Consider the following 20,621-nt stretch of genomic DNA (forward strand, 5'->3'; position numbering starts at 1 on the left):
TTGCAAAGGCATGCTTTGAAAGAATTTCAGCCCCCTTGCATACAGCAGTGCTACTAGTAAGCACAAAATCATGTGGCTTTATGATGTAGCATTATCCTCTGTTTTGAAAGCGGTCATTCTTCTGGGTGAAAGATGTCGGTGATGGAACACGGCACAGTAAAAGGCTTCTTACTGCCTGTGATTATTGTAAAAAATCACTTTTTTATCTTCCTGTAGAATATGCTGCTAGAATATATTTGCACATTGGTACTGATCTGCAGTACTGGTTGGGTTTTCTGTAGCCTTACCCTACGTATTTTCTGGAATAGCTAAAACACGATTGATTTGCATGTCAATTTCCAGGAAGTGGGGCATAAACATTTTTTTTTTTTTTTTTGCTTTTGTGTGTAGTAACAGAAGTATCTCTGTGTAGGGTTATGTACTTGTCTGTGACATTCTTTCACAAGTTTTGAAAACGCAATAATCGAGTAGTTTTCTTTAAGCTCTGGCATTTACAGCTACTGTACTTGTACCTTCCAACTGTTTACATACTGTATACAACTACCCCAGTGTTCAAACTTTGATAAGGATTTCAAAAGTAATGGCTCTCATTACTTACAAGAGTCTTCTTAAGCTGATGTTTGCCTGACTGTGTCTGGCTTCAATACTTTATTCTGCATGCTTATTACAAGTTAACAATTCAAAGTCATTCTGGGCTCAAAACTTAGACTTTCATAGCTGAGCAACTTTTTTTTAAATGCGTGTTGACCTAGAATAAGCCTACTTTTAGGTAAATTATTGAGGCCATAGACTGCCAACAAGCTACTATTTTCAAATAAAGATTAAATCCAGAAAAAGCAATACTGCTCAACTTGAAATTCAAAAAGGTTGATAAAAAATGTGGTTGCAAGAAGCACCATTAAGAATACAAAAATACAGTAGTTCCCCACATGTAGATGACCCAGGTAAAATAACATGTTGAGAACCTCCAGGAGACTGCCTTCTACTAAATGGCTCCATATTAAAATGCTATACTAGCTCTACTCTTCTTGATCATGTGATACTGGGGACTTTACTCTCAGTGCACCTTCTCCCATTCATGCCCAAATTGGTTGTTTGTGTCATTTACTCAGTATTTGTGTATCCACTATTATATATTATAATAATTACAGTAGTTATATAATTTAAAACTTGTCACATTATATTTTTTAGATCTTAAGTGGAACATTGTTTTACTTGTATACTGTGCATCTGGTAACTGGTTTAACTTGCCATTGGTGAAAGAGGCTGAAAGAGCTTGGTAATCCTTCTTTTCTTAGTTACAGGCTTACTTTCACATTTAAAAGTGATTTCCTCTGAAGTCCATATTTCCTTGAAAACTATATCAAGAGCCAATTTTGAAAGCTTTATTCTCATTTACAGGTAAATGTGAATGTGGACTACATCCGTTCTGCTAGTGCAGCCACAGAAACCGTTCCAGCATTTCCTGAGCGTACCTGTGCCACAGTCACTATTGGTGGCATGTAAGTATTTGCTGAAGATATCCTGCATATAAACATGCCTATGTACTTGAACTAGTGTTTTCATGTTTGTATGTTCACTTTTGATTTGTTCAACAGGCACTGTGTGCTAAATTTGCCCTTAAGAAAAAAAATCAGTTCTGTAAATACAATGAACAAAGCCCCATAGAAGAATTATGACTGGATAGCTAACCCCTCCCCCATCACCTGCCTTTTCATTGTTAAATGGTAGCAGAAATTTCTATTTACCAGTAAAACGGAGAAGAAACCTATTCAGATAGGCAATTCTTGTAAGTAACATCTAGAGATAGAAAGGCATATTGCATGCTGTTGCCCCATGTTGTACCGATCTATATGAATTTTACTGTAGGTCCTGTTGTATTTTGCTGGCTCTGGAGACTATAGAAAACCTTGTATCAGTTAACACTCCCAGCCCATTCATCTTGCCTGTCCTGTGGCCAGTATCTTTGGTGGGCATTAACTGCCTAATACAGGGGTCTCAAACTGGTGGCCCTCCAGCTGTTGTGGAACTACAAGTCCCATCATGCCTCTGCCTACAGGTGTCATGCTTGTAACGGTCAGCCTTGCAATGTCTCATGGAAATTGTAGTTCTGCAGCAGCTGGAGGGCCACCAGTTTGAGACCCCTGGCCTAATACAATTTCTACATTGGCGCTCTCAAAGGGTTTCCTCCAGCCCCTCCCACTTCATATTCCTCACCAGTAAGCTGACCTCTAGTCATTGACCCCCAGCCACACCGTGAACTGCCGGCTTCAGGAACAGCCCAGGATTCGGTGAACCCTGGCGAATTGTCATTCGACCCCCCAGGTTAAGAACCATTGCCCTAGGGAATAAAATGGCGGTTGTTGCAATTTTTTTTTTATCTCGCACGGTATTTGCACAACAATTTTTTAAACACGTTTTTTTGGGTGAAAAAAACGGTTTACTGTTTTGTTTTTTAAATCGTGAAAGTTAGTCCTTTTTTTTTGGGTATAATGTGAAAGATATTACGCCAAGTAAATAGATACCAAACATGTCACACTTTAACATACTCATGAAATGACACCAAATTTTGGTACTTAAAAAATCTCCATAGGCAACGCTTTAAAGTTTTTTACAGGTTACATGTTTAGAGTTAGAGGAGGTTACATAGTAGATGAGGTTGAAAAAGACACAAGTCCAACCCGTGTGTGTATATTATATGTCAGTATTACATTGTATATCCCTGTAGAGAACTCAGAAGTGTTTGCATTGATCGCCAGGACTTGGGGCCATCTCCAAGTAGACCTGTTTGCTTCAAGGCAAAACACTAAGCTCCCACAATTTTTTCTCCCTTCGCAGAGACAGCTCCCAGGGGATAGATGCTCTGGCACACTCGTTGCATTTTCGCCTAGCATATGGCTTTCCAGTTGATTCCACTGGTGGTGAGAAAGATGCAAAAACAGAGTATCAATCTTGATTACTGCTTTTTGGCCAAAGAGGTTGTTTTCCACCATTCTGAAGTTGGCAATCAAACCATGTTTGCAGCTTCTCTGTCAGGATTTCCTGAAACAAGGGCCAGTATATCTGGGTGTAGCTAGGTTAATACTCACTGCCTGGTATCTGAAGAATAATTGTTAAAGGCTTTTCAGAACCGTTGATAATCGCGTTGCTTTCCAGTAGGAAAAAGGTAACTAGGGCTGTTTACCCCAAAGTGTGGAAGGGTCTACGTTTCTTGCTGTCATTCATAAAATAGGGATGTGAAAGACCGCTTCAGTGTTGTCGTTTTTAACAAAAAGGTGCAGACAAGGGTCTTGCAGTCAGCACTCTTAACGTGCAAGTGGCCGCATTTGGAGTTTATCTGGAGAGATCATTGTCTTCAGAAACTTTGATCATGAGATTTTTCAGGGCACTTTCCAGGTGCAGACCGGTTCCGGTTAAGCACTTTCCAAAATGGGATCTCTCGGTGGTTCTGCAAGCCCTCACAAAGGAACTTTTTAAGCCATTACAGACCAGATCTCTAAAGAATTTAACTTTCAAAGCTATTTTTCTAGTCTCAATTACATCGGCAAGAAGGATTAGTAAACTGCATGTCCTATCGATAATAGAATCCCTTTTGGTCCATTTTTCAGATAGGATTATGGTAGAGCTGGGGTTTTTGCCAAAGTGGCAAATTTTCGTCACAGGAGATTATCCTTCCAAACATTTGTGCTTTCCCTTCGGGGGGAAAAGGAAGAGAAGTTTCACACTTTAGACATGAGGTGTGTAGCCTATTGCGTTACCTGGGAGTAACAGAAGATTTTATATCCTCAGATTTATTCGTTTTTTTACGGGAAACAAAAAAGGCCACCAGGCATCAAAGAAGTTAATTGCTAGATGGCTAAAGATCACTATTTCTGTAGCCTATTCTCACATGGGTCTATCTCCCCTGCCTTGAATTAGAGCTAATTCAACAAGGGTTCATGTCACTACATGGGCAAAATAAGCTGGTGCCACCCCAGATCAAAATTTTTAAGCGGCTACATGGTCAAGTTACTTAGCTTTCCCTCATTACAGACTGCATAAGGCTTTTGGCAGACAAGTTCTGCAACCTGTGGTCCCTCCCTAGGGGGTAAGTCTCTATTATCCTCTTAAGTGCTGTCCTGAAAGACGTTAAGAGAAAATTCAAGTTAGACTTGCTGTTAACTTGTTTTCCAAGAATCTTTCAGGACAGCACTTGAGTGACTCTTCCCCTTGCTAATAGGAAACGCCTCTTTCCACCAAACTTTGTGGAAGGAACCTCCTTTTTATAGTCTTAGTAGAGAACCTCCAGCCCAGAACTGGAACATAATAGAGATATGGTTAGTCACACAGCAATGCATATATATATTTTGCTATGTGACTAACCAGATCTCAATTATGTGTTCCAGTTTGGGGCTGGAGGTTCTCTACTATGACTGTTAAAGGAACCTCCTTTTTAAAGTTTGGTGGAAAGAGGTGTTTCCTATTAGCAAGGGGAGGAGTCACTCAAGTGCTGTCCTGAAAGACTTGAATAACTTACCTGTAAGTCTAACTTGGACTTTCAGCCACTTTATTGTAGGGCGTTTTATGAATGTTATTTACTGTTTTATAATCCTCCCTTGTATAGCCATCCAGAAGCCCTGATGCTGCTTCTAGGCATAGCCATATCAGAAGCCGCATCAGTGTCCTCTGTAGTGTTAACTTTTGCTGCCCCCCGATGGGTACATAAAAATATAGTGCCGTTAAGTTTAAGGGAGTGGTGGAGGACTTTGGCATGGAGAGGGCTATGACTTTACGAGGGCATCCTTAAATTTGTGTAAACATAGGTACAATAAAATGCAGGATAACTTGATCTGGGGAAAAAAAAATGTTTTTCCTGTACTTTCCATATAATTTTTCATGTATTTAAATAAATCGCACACAGACTAGTGTGAATGTTGACGATAGAGGTAAAATCCAACTTGGATATGCAACATCTCTATGCTCTTAAGTGCCTATTCTCACTGGTGCTCCCAGTAAGGGCTTGGAGGGAGTGTGCAATGTGTTAATTCAGTAGCTAGTGGGAGTGACTGTGCACCTATCACTATGCAGCAAGCAGTTGCACATTGAAAGATGGCTACTGCATTAAACTCTTGTGACCTATGGTGTGCTTGTCACTGTGGCCATTGCCCCTTCTTTGCAGTGTGTCTGTGGTTGCCCCTTGTGGCTACATTGTCTCTTCCATACCGTTTTGTATGTTGGCCTAGCCGCATAGGTGTCAACTGGCAGCCCTCCAGCTGTTGCAGCGCTACAAGGCCTATGAGGCATTGCAAGGCTGACAGTTACAAGCATAACTCCTAGAGGCATGATTGGGGCTGCCAGTTTGACACCCTTGGACTTGGTTATGTACAGCCATAAAGCCTTCTGCCCTGCAGTTGGTTGTTCATTACTCTTGCGGGTTCTATCTCCCTCTATTTTTTGAGTAGCAATCTCGGTGTCCTATTTATATGTCTGCTAATCTTTGTACTCTACAAGGGTTTATTAGTTAACATTACTGGTACTGTTAACTTGAATACTGTTTTATGCTGGCCTACGATGACTGTCACACCAGGTCACTTTATCCTTCTGTTCTACTGTTGGTCCTTATGTCACCCTTTGCTGTGGCTGACTCATTTATGAAATAGTGTCTAACAAAAGTGAGTACACCCCTCACATTTTTGTAAATATGTTATACCTTTTCATGTGACAACACTGAAGAAATACCATTTTGCTTCAATGTAAAGTAGTGAGTTGTACAGCTTGTATCACAGTGCAAATTTGCTGTCCCCTCAAAATAACTCAACACACAGCCATTAATGTCTAAACTGCTGACAGCAAAAGTGAGTACACCCCTAAGTGAAAATGTCCAAATTGGGCCCAAAGTGTCAATATTTTGTGTGGCCACCATTATTTTGCAGCACTGCCTCAATCCTCTTGGACATGGAGTTCACCAGAGCTTTACAGGTAGCCACTGGAGTCCTCGTCCACTTCCCCATGATATCACGGAGCTGGTGGATGTTGGAGACCTTGCACTTCACCTTCCGTTTGAGGATGCCCCACAGATGCTCAATAGGGTTTAGGTCTGGAGACCTTCTTGACCATTCCATCACCTTTACCCTCAGCTTTAATAACAAGGCAGTGGGTCGTCTTGGAGGTGTGTTTGGGGTCGGTATCCTGTTGGAATACTGCCCTGCGACCCAGTCTCTGAATGGAGGGGATCATGCTCTGCTTCAGTATGTCACAGTACGTGTTGGCATTCATGGGTTCCCTCAATTAACTGTAGCTCCCCAGTGCTGGCAGCACTCATGCAGCCCCAGACCATGGCATTTCCACCACCATGCTTGACTGTAGGCAAGCCACACTTTGTACTTGTGCTGTCCTACTATCCCTTAGCTGACATCCAGGTAACAAAACAGTAATAGCATTTTATTCCAATACTGAGTTTAGTTCTGTAAACTACAATACAATCAGACACTTAGAATTACAAAATGTGTTACACGTGACACTTTGCAATAAGTATAACATTAAATGTTACTATACAGAAAGCTGATATTTAAATTGTATAGCAAACATGCAACAGTGCAGTTCAAGTGTAAAATGATCTTTAGGAAATAGACTTTGCAGGCATTTGTCTATCTAGAGGCAAATTTGAAGACCTTCACTTGTCTTCATCAGAACTAAAATGGCTTCTGTAACTGAGGTAAAAACTTTGTTGTTCAATAAGAAACTTTAACAAAGGCAATACTTTCCTGGCAGGAACTGCAATTGCAACAGGCAACCCACCAGGTTTTCTCAAAATGACAATCCTATAGACCAGGGATATGCAATTGGCGGACCTCCAGCTGTTGCAAAACTACTGCCCCCCCCCACCCCTTCAACCTCTGCAGCATTGCTGGCAGCACTCATTCGTCTATTTCCCAAAGGCTACCTCTGGATATGCTACAGAGCACGTGCACTCAAATTCATTGGTCGACCATAACAAGGCCTGTTTTGAGTGGAACCTGTCCTGTTAAGACTTGCATTTTCAAACTGCAAAGCCCAAAAAGGTGCAGGAGCTTGTTGGGCACATTTGTTGCACACACGGCAGCCTATTCCATTAAATATGTCACAAAGTTGAAAAAATAATCTTGATCTGTTTTTTCTTTTTTTTTTTCCCCCTCTTAATTCTTAAGAACCTAGCATTTTTTCAGGGGTGTCTAGACTTTTTATATCCACTCTAATATACTGTGTGTGTGTAAGTGTGTGTGAATCTTATAAAATATACTACACAAATCTATAAAAGTACAAGATTCAAGCATTTGAACCATGGAGCACACTGCCAGCGAGCCAGATCTTTTCTGATTCACTCATCTTTAACTATTGATAAGCAGACAGCACAGTTTAGTGTATATGGGGTGTGTCATGGTTATACCTTTCATATGTTTATTGCAGACTTCAACATTCTGTTTGCCTAGGTACTCATAAGAGCCTTCTGCTGCATCTGTATTATGTTCAGGTTGTCTTTGCTTGTCCTTGTCAATATGACAAGTCTCCAAGGAGGGGTTTTATTTCCTGTTTTCCTGGAAGTAGTTTGGTAATTTGTCATAGGTGCTTCTCCATAGCAGCTAGTCTTGGAAAGATCCCAAAGTGCTCTTGGCCATACTCTTTGTCCCAGAGAAAGCCCTTTATGAGACAACAGAGCATTAGACCTGGAGCTGCTAAGCCAACTGGAACTTAGAAATTGCCCTTATCTGCCAGTAGCACACAAATTGAGACATGTGCTTACAAAGCCATTTCTTCAGGAGGATTAACACAGTCTGGTTGTTGTAACCCCTTCAAAACACTATTACAAGGCAGTGGGGCTGATTAAACGTAAACTCACAGAAACCTAATGGGTGGTATATATATATATATATATATATATATATATATATATATATATATATATATATATATATAGATTATATTTTTTTTTATATTAATACACCCTTTAAAAACCTTTTATTAGTGGAAGCGTTTCTTGGTGTACTTTATTTCCGTTCTGTTTAAAACATTGTTTTATTTTAAAAAGTACTATTGGGCTTTCTTGGATAATTTTTTTTTTTTTTAATCTGGTACAGAGTTGGTTGCTTTTTAATCTCCCAGTAGCCCTCTTTCTGTGATGAGGTTAAAGGCCATGCTTAGAACTTTCCAATACCTTTTTTTTTTTTTTTATTTATTTTTTTTTTTTTTTAACACTGAGGCAGTCTTTAGCTAGATAGGAATATTTACTATTTATACTTATTCTGTGACTTGGTTTACCTCAGCGCAGCCTTTCGTGCAATTTGTATGCTGTACTGATTCTATACCGTGGACTATTGGTGGTCTGTGTCTGGTCTTTCCTGGCTTATGTTGAGTAATCATTTTTCAGTTCAATATAAGAAAACATGGGGCTATTGTATGCATAGTATTGAGCGCTATCTAACTTATGCATGAGTGGCATTTATGATACTGGTTTCTTTAAAAAAGTGAATTGTAGCCCATTGGTTTGACTTGATTGCTTTTCTTGCTGTCTACTGAGCATATTTTACTTTTATCAACTTTTTTGTCAGATATCTTATTGGGTTTAATTGTCAAAATGGACAACAGAATTAACATTGTGAAAACATGGTAATGGAAAAAACAGCAGAAAGTGTTTGAGTACAGACTGTGCATTAATATGGTAAATGTAATACATGAGGAAATATGTGAATGATGAATAGCAATATGAGTTTACAGCCTGCCATTAATTTAACATCTTCAGGTCTGGCATGTTACATCCCTTCTTGTCCAGGCCATTTTTCAGTTGTCAGTGCTGTGATCATTTGACATTTACTCTGTTAAGCAACAGTTAATTTGATTACATTTTTGTGAGACCAAGAGCTTTCTTTTAGTGATATTTAGTGACCACCGGGATTATTTTTTACTATATAACAGAATAAAGACAAATTTTGGAAAAACCCTTTATCCTTTAACTTGCTGTATAAAACAGATAAACTAAAAATGTCAATACAATTAACCCCAAAATTACCTTTTTGGAAAGTGGACACCCCAGGTTGCATTTTTTTTGCTGGAAGTTTTTTGGAAACAAAGCATGCTAGTATTGAGTTAGTATGGAAAGTTAAGGTGTGCTTACCCTTTAAAAGTCACCAACTGAAGTCAAGTGCAAGCTTTTCCAATATAGGTAGCAAAACATTCCCTGGCAAGTTAAATTGCTTTGCACTGAATTTATATAGTGTGCAATTGCTAGATGTTCTATACAAACCAGAAACTTTATTTTTTGACCACGTGCCTACCGGCACTTGCACCCCCTTCCTGCCCAAGACATTTCTGAGCTTTTAGCACTGTTGCACTTTGCATGACAATTGCGCGTTCGTGCTACTCTGTACTCAAACACATTTTTTATAATTTTCTTCACACAAATACAGCTTTCTTGTGGTATTTAATCACTGCTGGGTTTTATATTTTTTACAAAAAAGACCAAAAAACTGAAAAAAAGTTTACTTTATCTGTCAGTAAATTTTGTAATTGGTAATTTTTTGCTTTCATTGATGTGTGCTGGTGAAGCGGCACTGATGAAGTGGCACAAATATGCCACACTGGTGGGTGGCACTGACTGGCATCGCTAATGGGCACTGGTGGCACTGTTTTGCAATATTGTAATCAGGGCACTGATCACTGCCCTGATAACATTCCTTAATATCCCCCTGCGTGGCTATGCCACTGATCAGCTCTCCTCGCCACACACTGTCATTGTGAGGCGAGGCGCGCCGATTACTGGACTTCCTTGTTTACATGTGACCGGCTGTGATTGGATACAGCTGACCATATGGTTGAAGAGCCGCGGACGTGTTTTTCCACAGATCAGGGTCGCGATGTGTTCTAGTAACATAGCAAGGCCGCTGTGCTACATGCCCACACAGTTCTGGTACGCTGTCCTGACAGCATGCCAGAACGGGAGCCACACCACCCTGCCTCGTCATTTGACGGTGTGTGGGTGGCAACCAATTAGTGATTATAAACAGTTACTTTGTTAAACAAAAATAACAAATGTTATACTTGCCTTCTCTGTGCAATGGTTTTGCATAGATCAGCCACATTTCTCTTCTTCTGGGGTCCCCCATTGGTGCTCTGGGCTCCTCCCCTTCTCTGTGTGCCACCATAGTAAGCTGCTTCCTATAGTGTCCAGTGGGGAGGAGGAGGAGAGGGCAGCAGTGCTGCACTTGGGCGGTGTTGAATCATCAAGATCTGACTCAGAAATATTTAGGGAGGTTGGGGAGAAGCTGCATATAAACATTGGTGGTTGCCACTTTTAAATTCCTCCAAAACAATCCCACAGCGATTGGTGGTTAGTTGTATTTGATACACTCCAAAATCCCACGGTCATTGGTGGCTGGTAAAAAGTATCCCAAAACAACTACACAATATTGGTGGTAAGTTTGAGTGTACATTTGAATGTATGTCGCACATCATCCAGCCAGGAAGGTTTAATGGATGTGTTGAGAGGGGTTGGCCCTCCAATGTGAAGTGGGTTAAGCTGTGTACATAGGTGCCAAAAACATTTGATTAAGCAGTAACACCTGTGGTGTACTGCTCTGTCCAGCAGAAGCCGGTCTCGTGACTGGCTTATGTCAAATGGGCATGCTAAAAAAAAAAACGGCATCTCATCAGCGCTGGCAGCCCATGGCTGTAAGCGCTGATTAGTGTGTTCTGGTGGGAGGGCAGTCTTCCTGTTGGAACACAATAGCCCAGTGAGGGAGATCGCCACATTAACATTGCTTATATTCGTATGGCGATCTGTCAGAATTAATTTTTTTCATTCAGCCTGCTGGGTTGAAAAAAAAAAAACTTTGTACGTACCCAGATTTACACTGGATTAGCCATCACAGCATTTACATAGCACAGCATTGCTCCAATCAGGTCTGTTCCTTCCTATAAGGTTCTAGTGAATCCACCAGGCATACTTGTAGAATGGTCAGCTTTTCCTACTAATCCCTGGTATTGCTGCACCAGTAAGGGGTAGTTGTCTTCACACTTCTGTATATTTTGGTTGGGGGAGGGGGGGGGGAGGTTCTCTTTGTACCCTTTTTCATCATTCTTTCACTTAAAAAGGTTCCATTGGGGTTTTCTTTAGCTCCTTGTGTCGTTGACCACCCCCTTAGTGTATTATGCTATAGCAGTGATTCTCAACCTCAGTCCTCAAGTACCCTCTGCAGACCATGTTTTGGGAATTTCCCTTAGTTTAATTTAGCTTTAATAAATATCAAGTCTTGATGTTGGGAACCATAGCAGTAGATAGTCCTCTATCTTATTTCATACAAGATTGGATCGACACCCTAGACATCGCTACTTCTCTTTAAAGCCTTTTTGTCATCCTTTGACCAGCATGTTTCACCCTGTGGACCTGTTGCCCAATTTCCTCACGGGATCTATTTTAACGTGGCCTCCGGGTGCTGGACACTACATCGCTAAGGCATTCCTGCAGGGTGATGTACAGGTCCAAGGGAGTGACAGGAATCTGCCGTGAAGGGTGAAGATTGGGCAATTTGTTTCTGGATGGGTAAGTGAAAACCCCTTTATTTTATGGTGGGGTGTCCAAGTGATTGTAAAAATAAAGCTAGCTAAAGGCTGGACACCTGTGTACGGTGACCATACGGAGGAATTCTGGGCTAGCTGTGGGTATTTGCAAAGTGCACCTTTTTTGCTTGTGTCTGCCTGTTTTTTACCTGTATGATGGCGCACGACGGTGCACCATTTTGCTTTGGTTTGCCATGGTGCACATGCATTCACAAGAGTGTCGTTTTGCTCAGCAGTTTGGCGGCCATGGCGCACGCGGCTTTGCCGCACATGTACCATAACCTTTATCTGGGCGCACTAAGGTTTACGTCGTACGTGCATACAGTCTTACCAGCGAACAGCCAGCTTATTTAAGCTGTGCAGGTCAAGCATGTGGTGCTTACAGAAGGCACCTGTGGGATACGGAGCAGGCTCTGAACAGACACTTGCAGTGGTTCATTTTTCCTTACCTGGTCACCAGGTGTTGCTTGGCAGGCTAAAGGTGCTTAGCAGGATTGTTGCCTAGGGGCTTGGTAAACCCCTATTAAAGGGTCTCCCTTTTCAGGTGTTTTAACTACACCCAAGTACGCTTTGTTTGCGGCATTGAATATCTTCCAAAGAGAGGAGAGGGACTAACACCATAGGGAAGGGCACACCTATGTCATCAGTTCCTGATGAACCTAGTCGTATCCCTAGTGTTGTATCCCCTGAAAGATCAGGTGCTCCAGGCAACCTGCATTGTGCTTAGTCAGTGCTGAGCCTTTCTCCCTTTATCACAAATGATGAACTGTCCTTAGCCCTAGCCAGGTTAGAGCAAGGATTGCCAACATGATTGCCTTCATTGCGCAGGGTGGAAGGAAGCGTGACAGATCCCCCTCCCCCAGAGTCTCCTTGTCTGGAGCAGGAATGGGTTGAGGATGGGGAAGAGCTGAAATCTCAGGATCTGGTGGAGTGCCCGGCAGATCAGTCTGCTTCCAAGCAATCTGGACAAGATGATATCCAGTCGATTTCTGCCTCAGACGCAGAGGCCTTTGATCCTCACCAAAATGGTTTGCTCTGCCTTTAAGTTGCCTCTTACAGAGGTGACTGAGCCCCCCTGGTCCTCTTTGGGATCTCTCAGACCTTTTCAGGTCGCACAGAATTTCCTGCTACACCACCTGTTGGAACAGGTGGTGTATGCCGATTGGGATCGGATAGGCCTAACCAGGGGGATGATCTGCCTGAAAGTAAGACCGATATTCCCCGAGCGCTGTTTTTCTGTTGATGCTTTAAAGGCTGTCTTGTCTGTACATATGAGCCGACTTTTATGGCTTAAGAACTGGTCAGCTGAGCTTCCTTGTACAGTTATTGGCAGGCTTCCCGTTTCATGGGGAACATTTATTCTGTCATCACTTGGACAAATATATCCAAAAGATTTCTGGAGGGATTTCCTGTGAAGAACACCAAATGTCCCTAGTTTAAAAACCCAGGGACTGGTTCCTCAAATATCTCGCATCAGGTCTGTTCCGCCGCAAACAGCGCTCTAGGGCCAGGGTCAAGCCGCAAGGTCAGGGCCAGACAAGGCCATGGGTCCAAAATTCTTCTAAACCCAGCACCAAGCCCTTCTTTTGAGGGGGATGCACCCACTCCATCAGGTGGGAGGGAAGGTTGCTGCACTTTGCGGATATTTGGAAAACAACAATTCAGGCTGAGTGGGTCGCCTCAATTATATTTTGCGGTTACAAGCTGGAGTTATGGGGGGTTCCCCCTCAGTTTTCGAAGATCCAGCATTCCCTCAAAAAAAGTATTGCTTCAGGCACTACATAGAGTGCATCAAGGAGTGATTGTAGAGGTTCCTGTATTCGAAAGGGGCACAGTGTTTTACTAAAGCCTGTTTGTGGTTCAGAAACGTAACTCATCAGAGGTTCCTACATTTTGCAGTAGAGGAATGTCCTTTTCAGTTTTTGGCTCTACCCTTTGGGCTTGCTACAGCTCCCTGGGTGTTGACAAAGGTCCTAGCACCAGTACTAAGCCTTTTAAGGGTCCAAGGCATCTGTGTGCTCGAGTATCTGGATGACCTCCTGCTCAGATCACTCAATACAGGCACTAGAACAGAGCATAATATACAGAGTCAGGTATTTGAAAAGCTAAGGCTGGATCATAAATGCGAAAAGTCATCCTTGAACCCAGCTCAAAGTCTAAGATATTTAGGTCTGATTCTAAACGCAGTCCAAGCAAGAGTTTTCTTGCCACCCGTAAGGATCTGTGCCCTGGAGGATCAGATGTGGCAGATAAGGGTTACCAGACAACCCTCCATTCGGCTCTGTATGAGTCTTCTAGTGAGGATGGTATCATCCTTTGAGGCAGTGCTCTATGCCCAGTTCCATTCAAGGCCTTTACAACTTGACATCTTGGCTTGGAACAGAGGAAGAAAAACCCTTGATTTATCCAGTGTGCTTATCTCCTCAGGCATGCTTAAAATGGTGGTCGCAGGATCCGAACCTGTGAAAGGGAAATGTCCTTTCTCCCGGGAGCTGGAAAGTACTCACTACAGATGCCAGTCTCTCAGGCTGGGGAGTGACCCTAGAGGGGCCTCACAGCTCAGGGGAAATTGTCAGGGACAGAGCAGACCTTGCCCATCAATGTCCTAGGATTATGGTCCTGGATGGTGGAGCTTCAGGACTGCCCCGTCAGGGTTCAGTCCGACAATGCCACGGCAGTGGCTGCTATATTCCACCAGGAATCATTCAGCTCTGAAGGAGGTGAACAACATTCTTGCCTGGGCAGAGGGGCACGTGCCAATGATGGGTCGATCTACTGGCATCCAGGTTCAACAAGTTACAGCAGTTTGTGTCTTGAACAAGAGATCCTCTGGCAATTGGAACAGATGCTCTGTTAGTTCCATGGAGCCAGTACTCCCTGGTTTATGCTTTCCCTCATCCCTCTCCTTCCACATTTGTTGTGCAGGATTCAGAGAGAAGGGGTTCTGGTGGCACCAGCCTGGCCCAGAAGGCCCTGGTTCCCAGGGATTTCGAGACTGACTATAGACTGGCCATGGACGCTTCCACGTTGCCCTGATATACTGTCTTAAGGGCCTATATTCCACCCCAATTTACAGTCTCTAAATTTGATGACATGGCTATTGAAGCCAGTGTTAAAGGACTGTGGCATCTTGGGACCAGTGGTGTTTACTCTAGTAAATGCTTGAAAAGCTGCCACTACGAAGATTTATCATAAGGTCTGGAAGACTTTATATTGCTTTGGTGTGAAGCCAGAAAATTGCATCCTCAGAAATGTGTGATCGGGAGAATCCTACAGTCAGCTGTGGAAATAAAATTCGTTTTGAGTACAATCAGAGGTCAGATTTCAGCCCTATCAGTATTTTTCCCAAAGGCCTTTAGCCTCCCATTCACTGATCCGAACCTTTATGCAAGGGGCAACTCATTTGCTTCCACCCATTAGGTCACCTAAGTGTCCTAGGTGCTTGAACTTGGTGCTGTCTGAGTTGCAGAAACAACCATTTGAGCCTATTAAGGAAATTCCATTAGATTTGCTGTCGTGCAAGCTAGCCTTCCTGTTGGCCATCCACTCGGGAAGAAGGGTGTCTGAGTTGGCGGCCATTTCATGCAGTGAACACTGTACTTGATCCTTAACCATGACAGTCGTGTTAGGACCTGTTCCAGCCTTTTTCCCAAAGGTAGTGTCGGCCTTTCATTTAAATCAGGACATTACTTTGCCTTCTTTTTTTTTTTTCTCAGCCTCATTCGGCAGAAGAGAGACTGCATTCTTTGGACGTTGACTGGACTGTCAAGGTTTATCTAGATCTGCGGAGGGCTAAGGATCAGACTTTTGGTTAAAAAAGACCCAAGAAGGGGCAGGCAGCTTCCAAAGCTTCACTTGCCAATTGGGTCTGTCAATTGGTCATTCAGGCCTACGGTCTGAAATGTAAAGCCCTTTCCTTTGGGGGAGAACTCATTCCAACAGGGGTGTAGGAACCTCCTGGGATTTTTGCCATCGGATATCTGTGGCTCAGATTTTTAAGGCTGCCACCTGGTTTTCAGTGCATGCGTTCACAACATTTTATCAAGTGGATGTTCGAGCAGCCGAGGTTTCGGGTTTCGGATGCATTTAGGCTGCAGGATGCAGGCTATTGTTTGGCAGGGTGTCTGACTCCCCTCAAGGCTATTGCTCTGGGAGGTCTCAGCAGGTAATGAACATTAGCCTGACTCTGTGCCCCATGATGTACTCAAAGAAAAGGATTTTACAGATAAGTATAACGTAAAAATCTTATTTTCGTACTTGCTGTAAACACCTTTTTTTGAAGTTTGTCTAGAGAAACCGGTCCCACCCCTCTGTTGCTGACCATATGTACGGCATTCTTGCAAAAATGGGCCATGGCCATTAGTGGGAGAGTTATATTGGGGCTGGCCTGCAATAATTTTTTTCTGTTTCAGTGCCCAAACCTTCTGTAGGCAACAGTATATAACGCAAATGTTTTAGATTGTCTGAATTCCTTAGTGGCTCAATAAACTTAATAAAAATACATTTTTGAACTTGCTCTAAAATACCTTCAGATGCCTATATGTGGAGTTGAACAAAAAATATCTTTGGATCATTGTTCAGTTTGGTTAGTGTTTAAAGGGTATATATAATCAAAAATGTTATATTGCTACTAACCAATCCTTAGTGATTGTAAGGGCAGAAGGTTTTTTATCTTGATGCATATGCATTAAGATGCAAAAAACCTGTGTGCAGCAGCCCCCCTAATAAATACCTGAGCCCCATCTAGATCCAGTGATGGAGTGTTTTGGTGGCCCGGGACCCCCCTCTTCATTGGCTGAGACAGCAGCGTGACACAATTGTCTCCAGCTGCTTCCAGCCAGTGAGTAGGGCACGGGGTGAAGTCGGGCTGCCGCTCCATATCTGAATGGACAAAGGGAGCTGCAGCTCAGCTCAGGTGTCCATTATAATAAGTCATGATCAGACTATAGCCACTGTAATCCAGCACAAATCTCATATTACTTACTGTTTAAAGAAACTTAAAAAAAAAACTTGTTTTCAGGGTTTAGGCAGCACCATCTTAAGTATTGTTTTCTGAGTCCACAGTGGAGTGTATTTCAGCCCTTACATTGAGCACTTCCTGTACTGTTAACAAAGCCTCCTTCTCAATCCAACGTTTCTATGGCAACCCTGCTTCCCTGTTCATAGCTTACTTGTTTATTTCATAGTATTTACTTGTGCCAATGTCTCATGTTTGCCTTTGTCAGACTTATCAGCTTCAGCTGATAAGACTGCAGTAATGGCCAAGTTTAGACTGTATGTGAGGTCACATGGTGTGTAGGAGGAAGCTCTGAGTGATTAGCAGAGTTCAGTGGTGTGCCGTAGGAAGTCCTGATAACAGATAAGCACATAGAGAGTGTGCCATAAATCAGGAGATCTGTGCATTCGCAGTGACTTCATTCTACAGAACAACAAGGATTACAACAATACTAAGCAAGTAAGGAGATATCTACAAGCCGTGTTCATTAGGGTTTTTTATGCTGATTTACATGGCACAAAGTTGTGGAGGAGGGTTTACAACCACTTTAAGCCTTATTTTCCCCTTTCATTTGATGATCTGGCCAGTAAGACTAACTCCAATGAACACTTTTGAAGCAGTTAATAGCAATAGGTTTTTCTTTTTGGATTTGCATTATAAGCACCCCTGTCAGCAGTTAATTGTTTGTGTCCTCCCTCTGACGTTTTGCTGGACAGATTGACCTGTTAAAGGAAGTTTAAAAATAACACGTGGGCCTCTTTCACACTTGTGCGACCTTTCCTGCGCCATTGGACATTAGTCACATGACAAGGCATATCCCATGATTCCCAATGATAACCATTCATATCTGTGCGACTTCAAGTCAGTCCCTGTACTGGTTTTGTCTGAGTGTGATGTGAGTTAAGGTTCATAGACCTCAAGTTTATACAAGCAGTGCCTGAAATTGTCTCAATCACTGGCCTTTCTATTCGCAGCAGTGTTAAAAAGGCCTTACTGGCTGGGATCATTAGGTGACAAAGGTTTTAGGCCTGAGGAAAGAAAACAAATGCAGCCTCCACATTTTAGTTGTGAATGTGACCAGATCACCTGATTTTCCATATGTTTACCAAATGTGCAATAACTGTTGGTCTTATCATGCTATTCATTTAATTACACCACAAATGTAGCTAGAAAGATGCATTTTTTTGCGAAAACACTCAAACTATAGAACCACATTTAAAAAAACACTGATTATTGAGCTGCTTTGCTGCGTTGGTCGCGTGAAGGGCTGCTCTATGTATTAAAATGTACATATGCACAACACACCACATAATTTGAAAGGGGGCTCAAAAGGATTGGTAAAGGGTTGCTTTTTGGTTTAGATGTACTTTTAAGGTCTATAAAACATTAGTGGTTGTCAGTTTGTGGAGCAAACACTTAATTTACGATTTTCTCATTGAAGGGCAGTAAAACTGGAAAAGTCTTTGAAGTCAAAGTATAGCCTTTCAGCCACTTTGTTCCTTTTTAGTACTTGGTTTACTACTGGGATTTTAAGAATACAGCGGTACAAATATATCTCTAGCCTACCAGTGTCATGGCTTTAGGCTGTCGCTAAAATTAAATATGTTGGTAGTGTTTACACCCTCAGCTTCACGATGGCTAAAAAAAAGTCAAAGATTACAGCTAATCGCGGTTTGTGGTTCTACAAGCTTTTTTTTTTATGACTTTGCCCTGCACTGCAACCCATCCATGGTGAGCTGATCTTTCTGATACAGGGAGGTACTATGTAAGCATTCACATCTATACAAAAACTTGGCTAAAAGAGAACTCTACCATTTGTAGTATTTGTTTCATGTATGAATACATTGCAGTTTTGATGTTTGAACTGAAATGGATTTGTTTTTGCTCCCTGCGGGACTGATAATGTTAATCATGCAGAGTTTGTGCTTTGGATTAGACCACAGTAATTTTTGCTCAGTTTATGATACACAAATTTTACGTGTGTATACAATACTCGACTGGTGACTTGGACTGTATCCTGAGGCATATGGCCACTCCAGATGCCAGTTAATTCTTATCTGACATCTCAAATGATCATACCAATTTCCCCTCAGGATCCCTCCAAATTTATCAGTCAAGTACACGCTTCGTTCACTACAAAGTAAAGTACCAGGTCCTGATGAAGTGGGCCCCTTAGAAGCCAGAGAACACATTGGCTTTTTATGATAACAATATTAATGCTAATGTTCTACTTTTGGTGCCTTCCTTCTTTCACATCTAGCTATAAAAATCCATCTATTCAAAACTTAAAAAATGGGCCTCAATGTAGAGTGTTGGCTATGACCTTGCTGTTCTGTGCTTGTAGAAAGTCGTGCAGAAGGTTCCTTTTTTTTTTTTTTTTTTTTTTTTTTTTTTTTTTTTGTGTTCATACAAAAAATTAGGTTTGTGTAAAAACTATCAATATGAATATTTTTTTAGACTATTTGTTTTCATAATCCTAGAATACCAAGTGTAATATTTTTTTTTCAATATAAATATTGGCTAATTGCAGTTCTTTCATCTGCTCCTGTCGACATATATTATGCCTTCATCAAAGTTGCAGCTTTTTATATCTCTTGTAATGTCATTGTGTTTTGCCTTGGGTGTGTAAAGATCACATTTGCAGGAGCTAGAGGTTGACCTCTAGTTCAGGAGTTGTAGGTTCCTCTTGCGGGGCATGCCGGGAATTTTAATTAATGTTTACTGTGGCTGTCCTGAGCCCTTGGGTGCTGTGCAGTGGGAGAGTTGAATGCTTTGGATAGATTAATTGTCAGATAAGCTTTATGACCTTGCAAAATTTCTGAGTAGGATAACCTCTTAAGCTGGGATTGGAATCCTTTAATAACTTGGATTGTAAATCTAGCAGTATTACGGGGCAATTTTTACCAATTGCGCTACTTTGTTTAAATTCCATTTTCTCCGAAAATCTGGAATCTTATATTCACGTGTCCCTTAAGAGCTTTACGGTGCTATTATAGCGACAATGTCTCTGCACTTTCCTACCAGTGGAATTTAGGTGAGTGTGCTCTGCTTGAAGCCTGCTTTGTCCTTACAACTCACTACAGGGCTATATTGATCTCCAGGGCAAGAGCACTAGTCACGGGAGAGTTATGGTTTGTCTAAATCATGTCTTCTGTTTCTGAATATGCACTAGACCATAAGCTTTTTTTTTTTTTTTATTTTCCCCGTTTTAGGTAATGGGCCTCTTTGTGCATATGAAGTTACTACAGTAAAGTGATGATAAATGTATTGTTAAATATATTGTGGTACTATAACATTATTACCATATAAAATACATAACTTTTTTTTTTTTTTTTTGTTGAAGTTAACCATGTGGCATTAATATAAATTACATAATACTTGAATTGTACAAAGTGTTCAATGCCATTGTTTACAGTTGGTGTTCTATGCAAGCGGGTTTAAAAAAAAAAAAAAAAACTCTCAGCCATAAGACTAGGTAAACTGTGATGGTGACTTTTAGAGAGCTTGACATGCAATGAGGATGGCAAGTGTCTGAATTATTGCAAAACGCAGACTGACAGGTACAGTAACATACAGAATGACATACAAAGTAATACACTAGCAAGAGATTGAAGAATAGGAGCTGACAGTGATGAAGGTACAGACTTCCGTACTGGAGATAAACATGCTGAAGCAGATGGACTGATGGTAGCTGCATGTAAAAACTGAAACTGTCACAACAAGTTGAAGAAAAAAAAAATGTAGCTTGTCAAGCAAAGTCAGAACTACAGTGAATAACAATGTGCCATACTTTTGATTATCTTGGACACCTACTTAAAATTGCACACAGGTCCTTTTGCATTCCTGCATATGCATACATAGCAGGGTATAAAAGACTCCATAGTAGCAGTAGAATACGATATTAAAGTTGAATGGTCACAATGCTGCATAACAGTTCTTTAGCAGAAGCAGAATATTGATGGCAAATGGTTATCTGTCTAACCAAAAGAGCAGTATTTGTCACACTGAAGGAAAACTTTAACTAAAGGTGGAAATTGAGCAATATACCGTTGAACAT

General features: G+C 41.6%; 1 protein-coding gene across 1 annotated transcript in view; it reads left to right on the forward strand.

The window, feature by feature from the left end:
• The window catches only part of SND1 (staphylococcal nuclease and tudor domain containing 1), an 840,361-nt gene that overhangs the window by 226,649 nt on the left and 593,091 nt on the right, over positions 1-20,621 (forward strand). The window contains exon 12 of the mRNA XM_077473541.1: positions 1,402-1,502. Coding sequence (XP_077329667.1) covers positions 1,402-1,502 — 101 coding nt within the window. The remainder of the gene's footprint in view (positions 1-1,401; positions 1,503-20,621) is intronic.

This window comes from Lithobates pipiens, unplaced genomic scaffold, assembly GCF_037356315.1.
Source record: "Lithobates pipiens isolate NorthernLeopardFrog02 unplaced genomic scaffold, aLitPip1_a1.2 Scaffold_8, whole genome shotgun sequence".
Taxonomy (NCBI): Eukaryota; Metazoa; Chordata; class Amphibia; order Anura; family Ranidae; genus Lithobates; species Lithobates pipiens.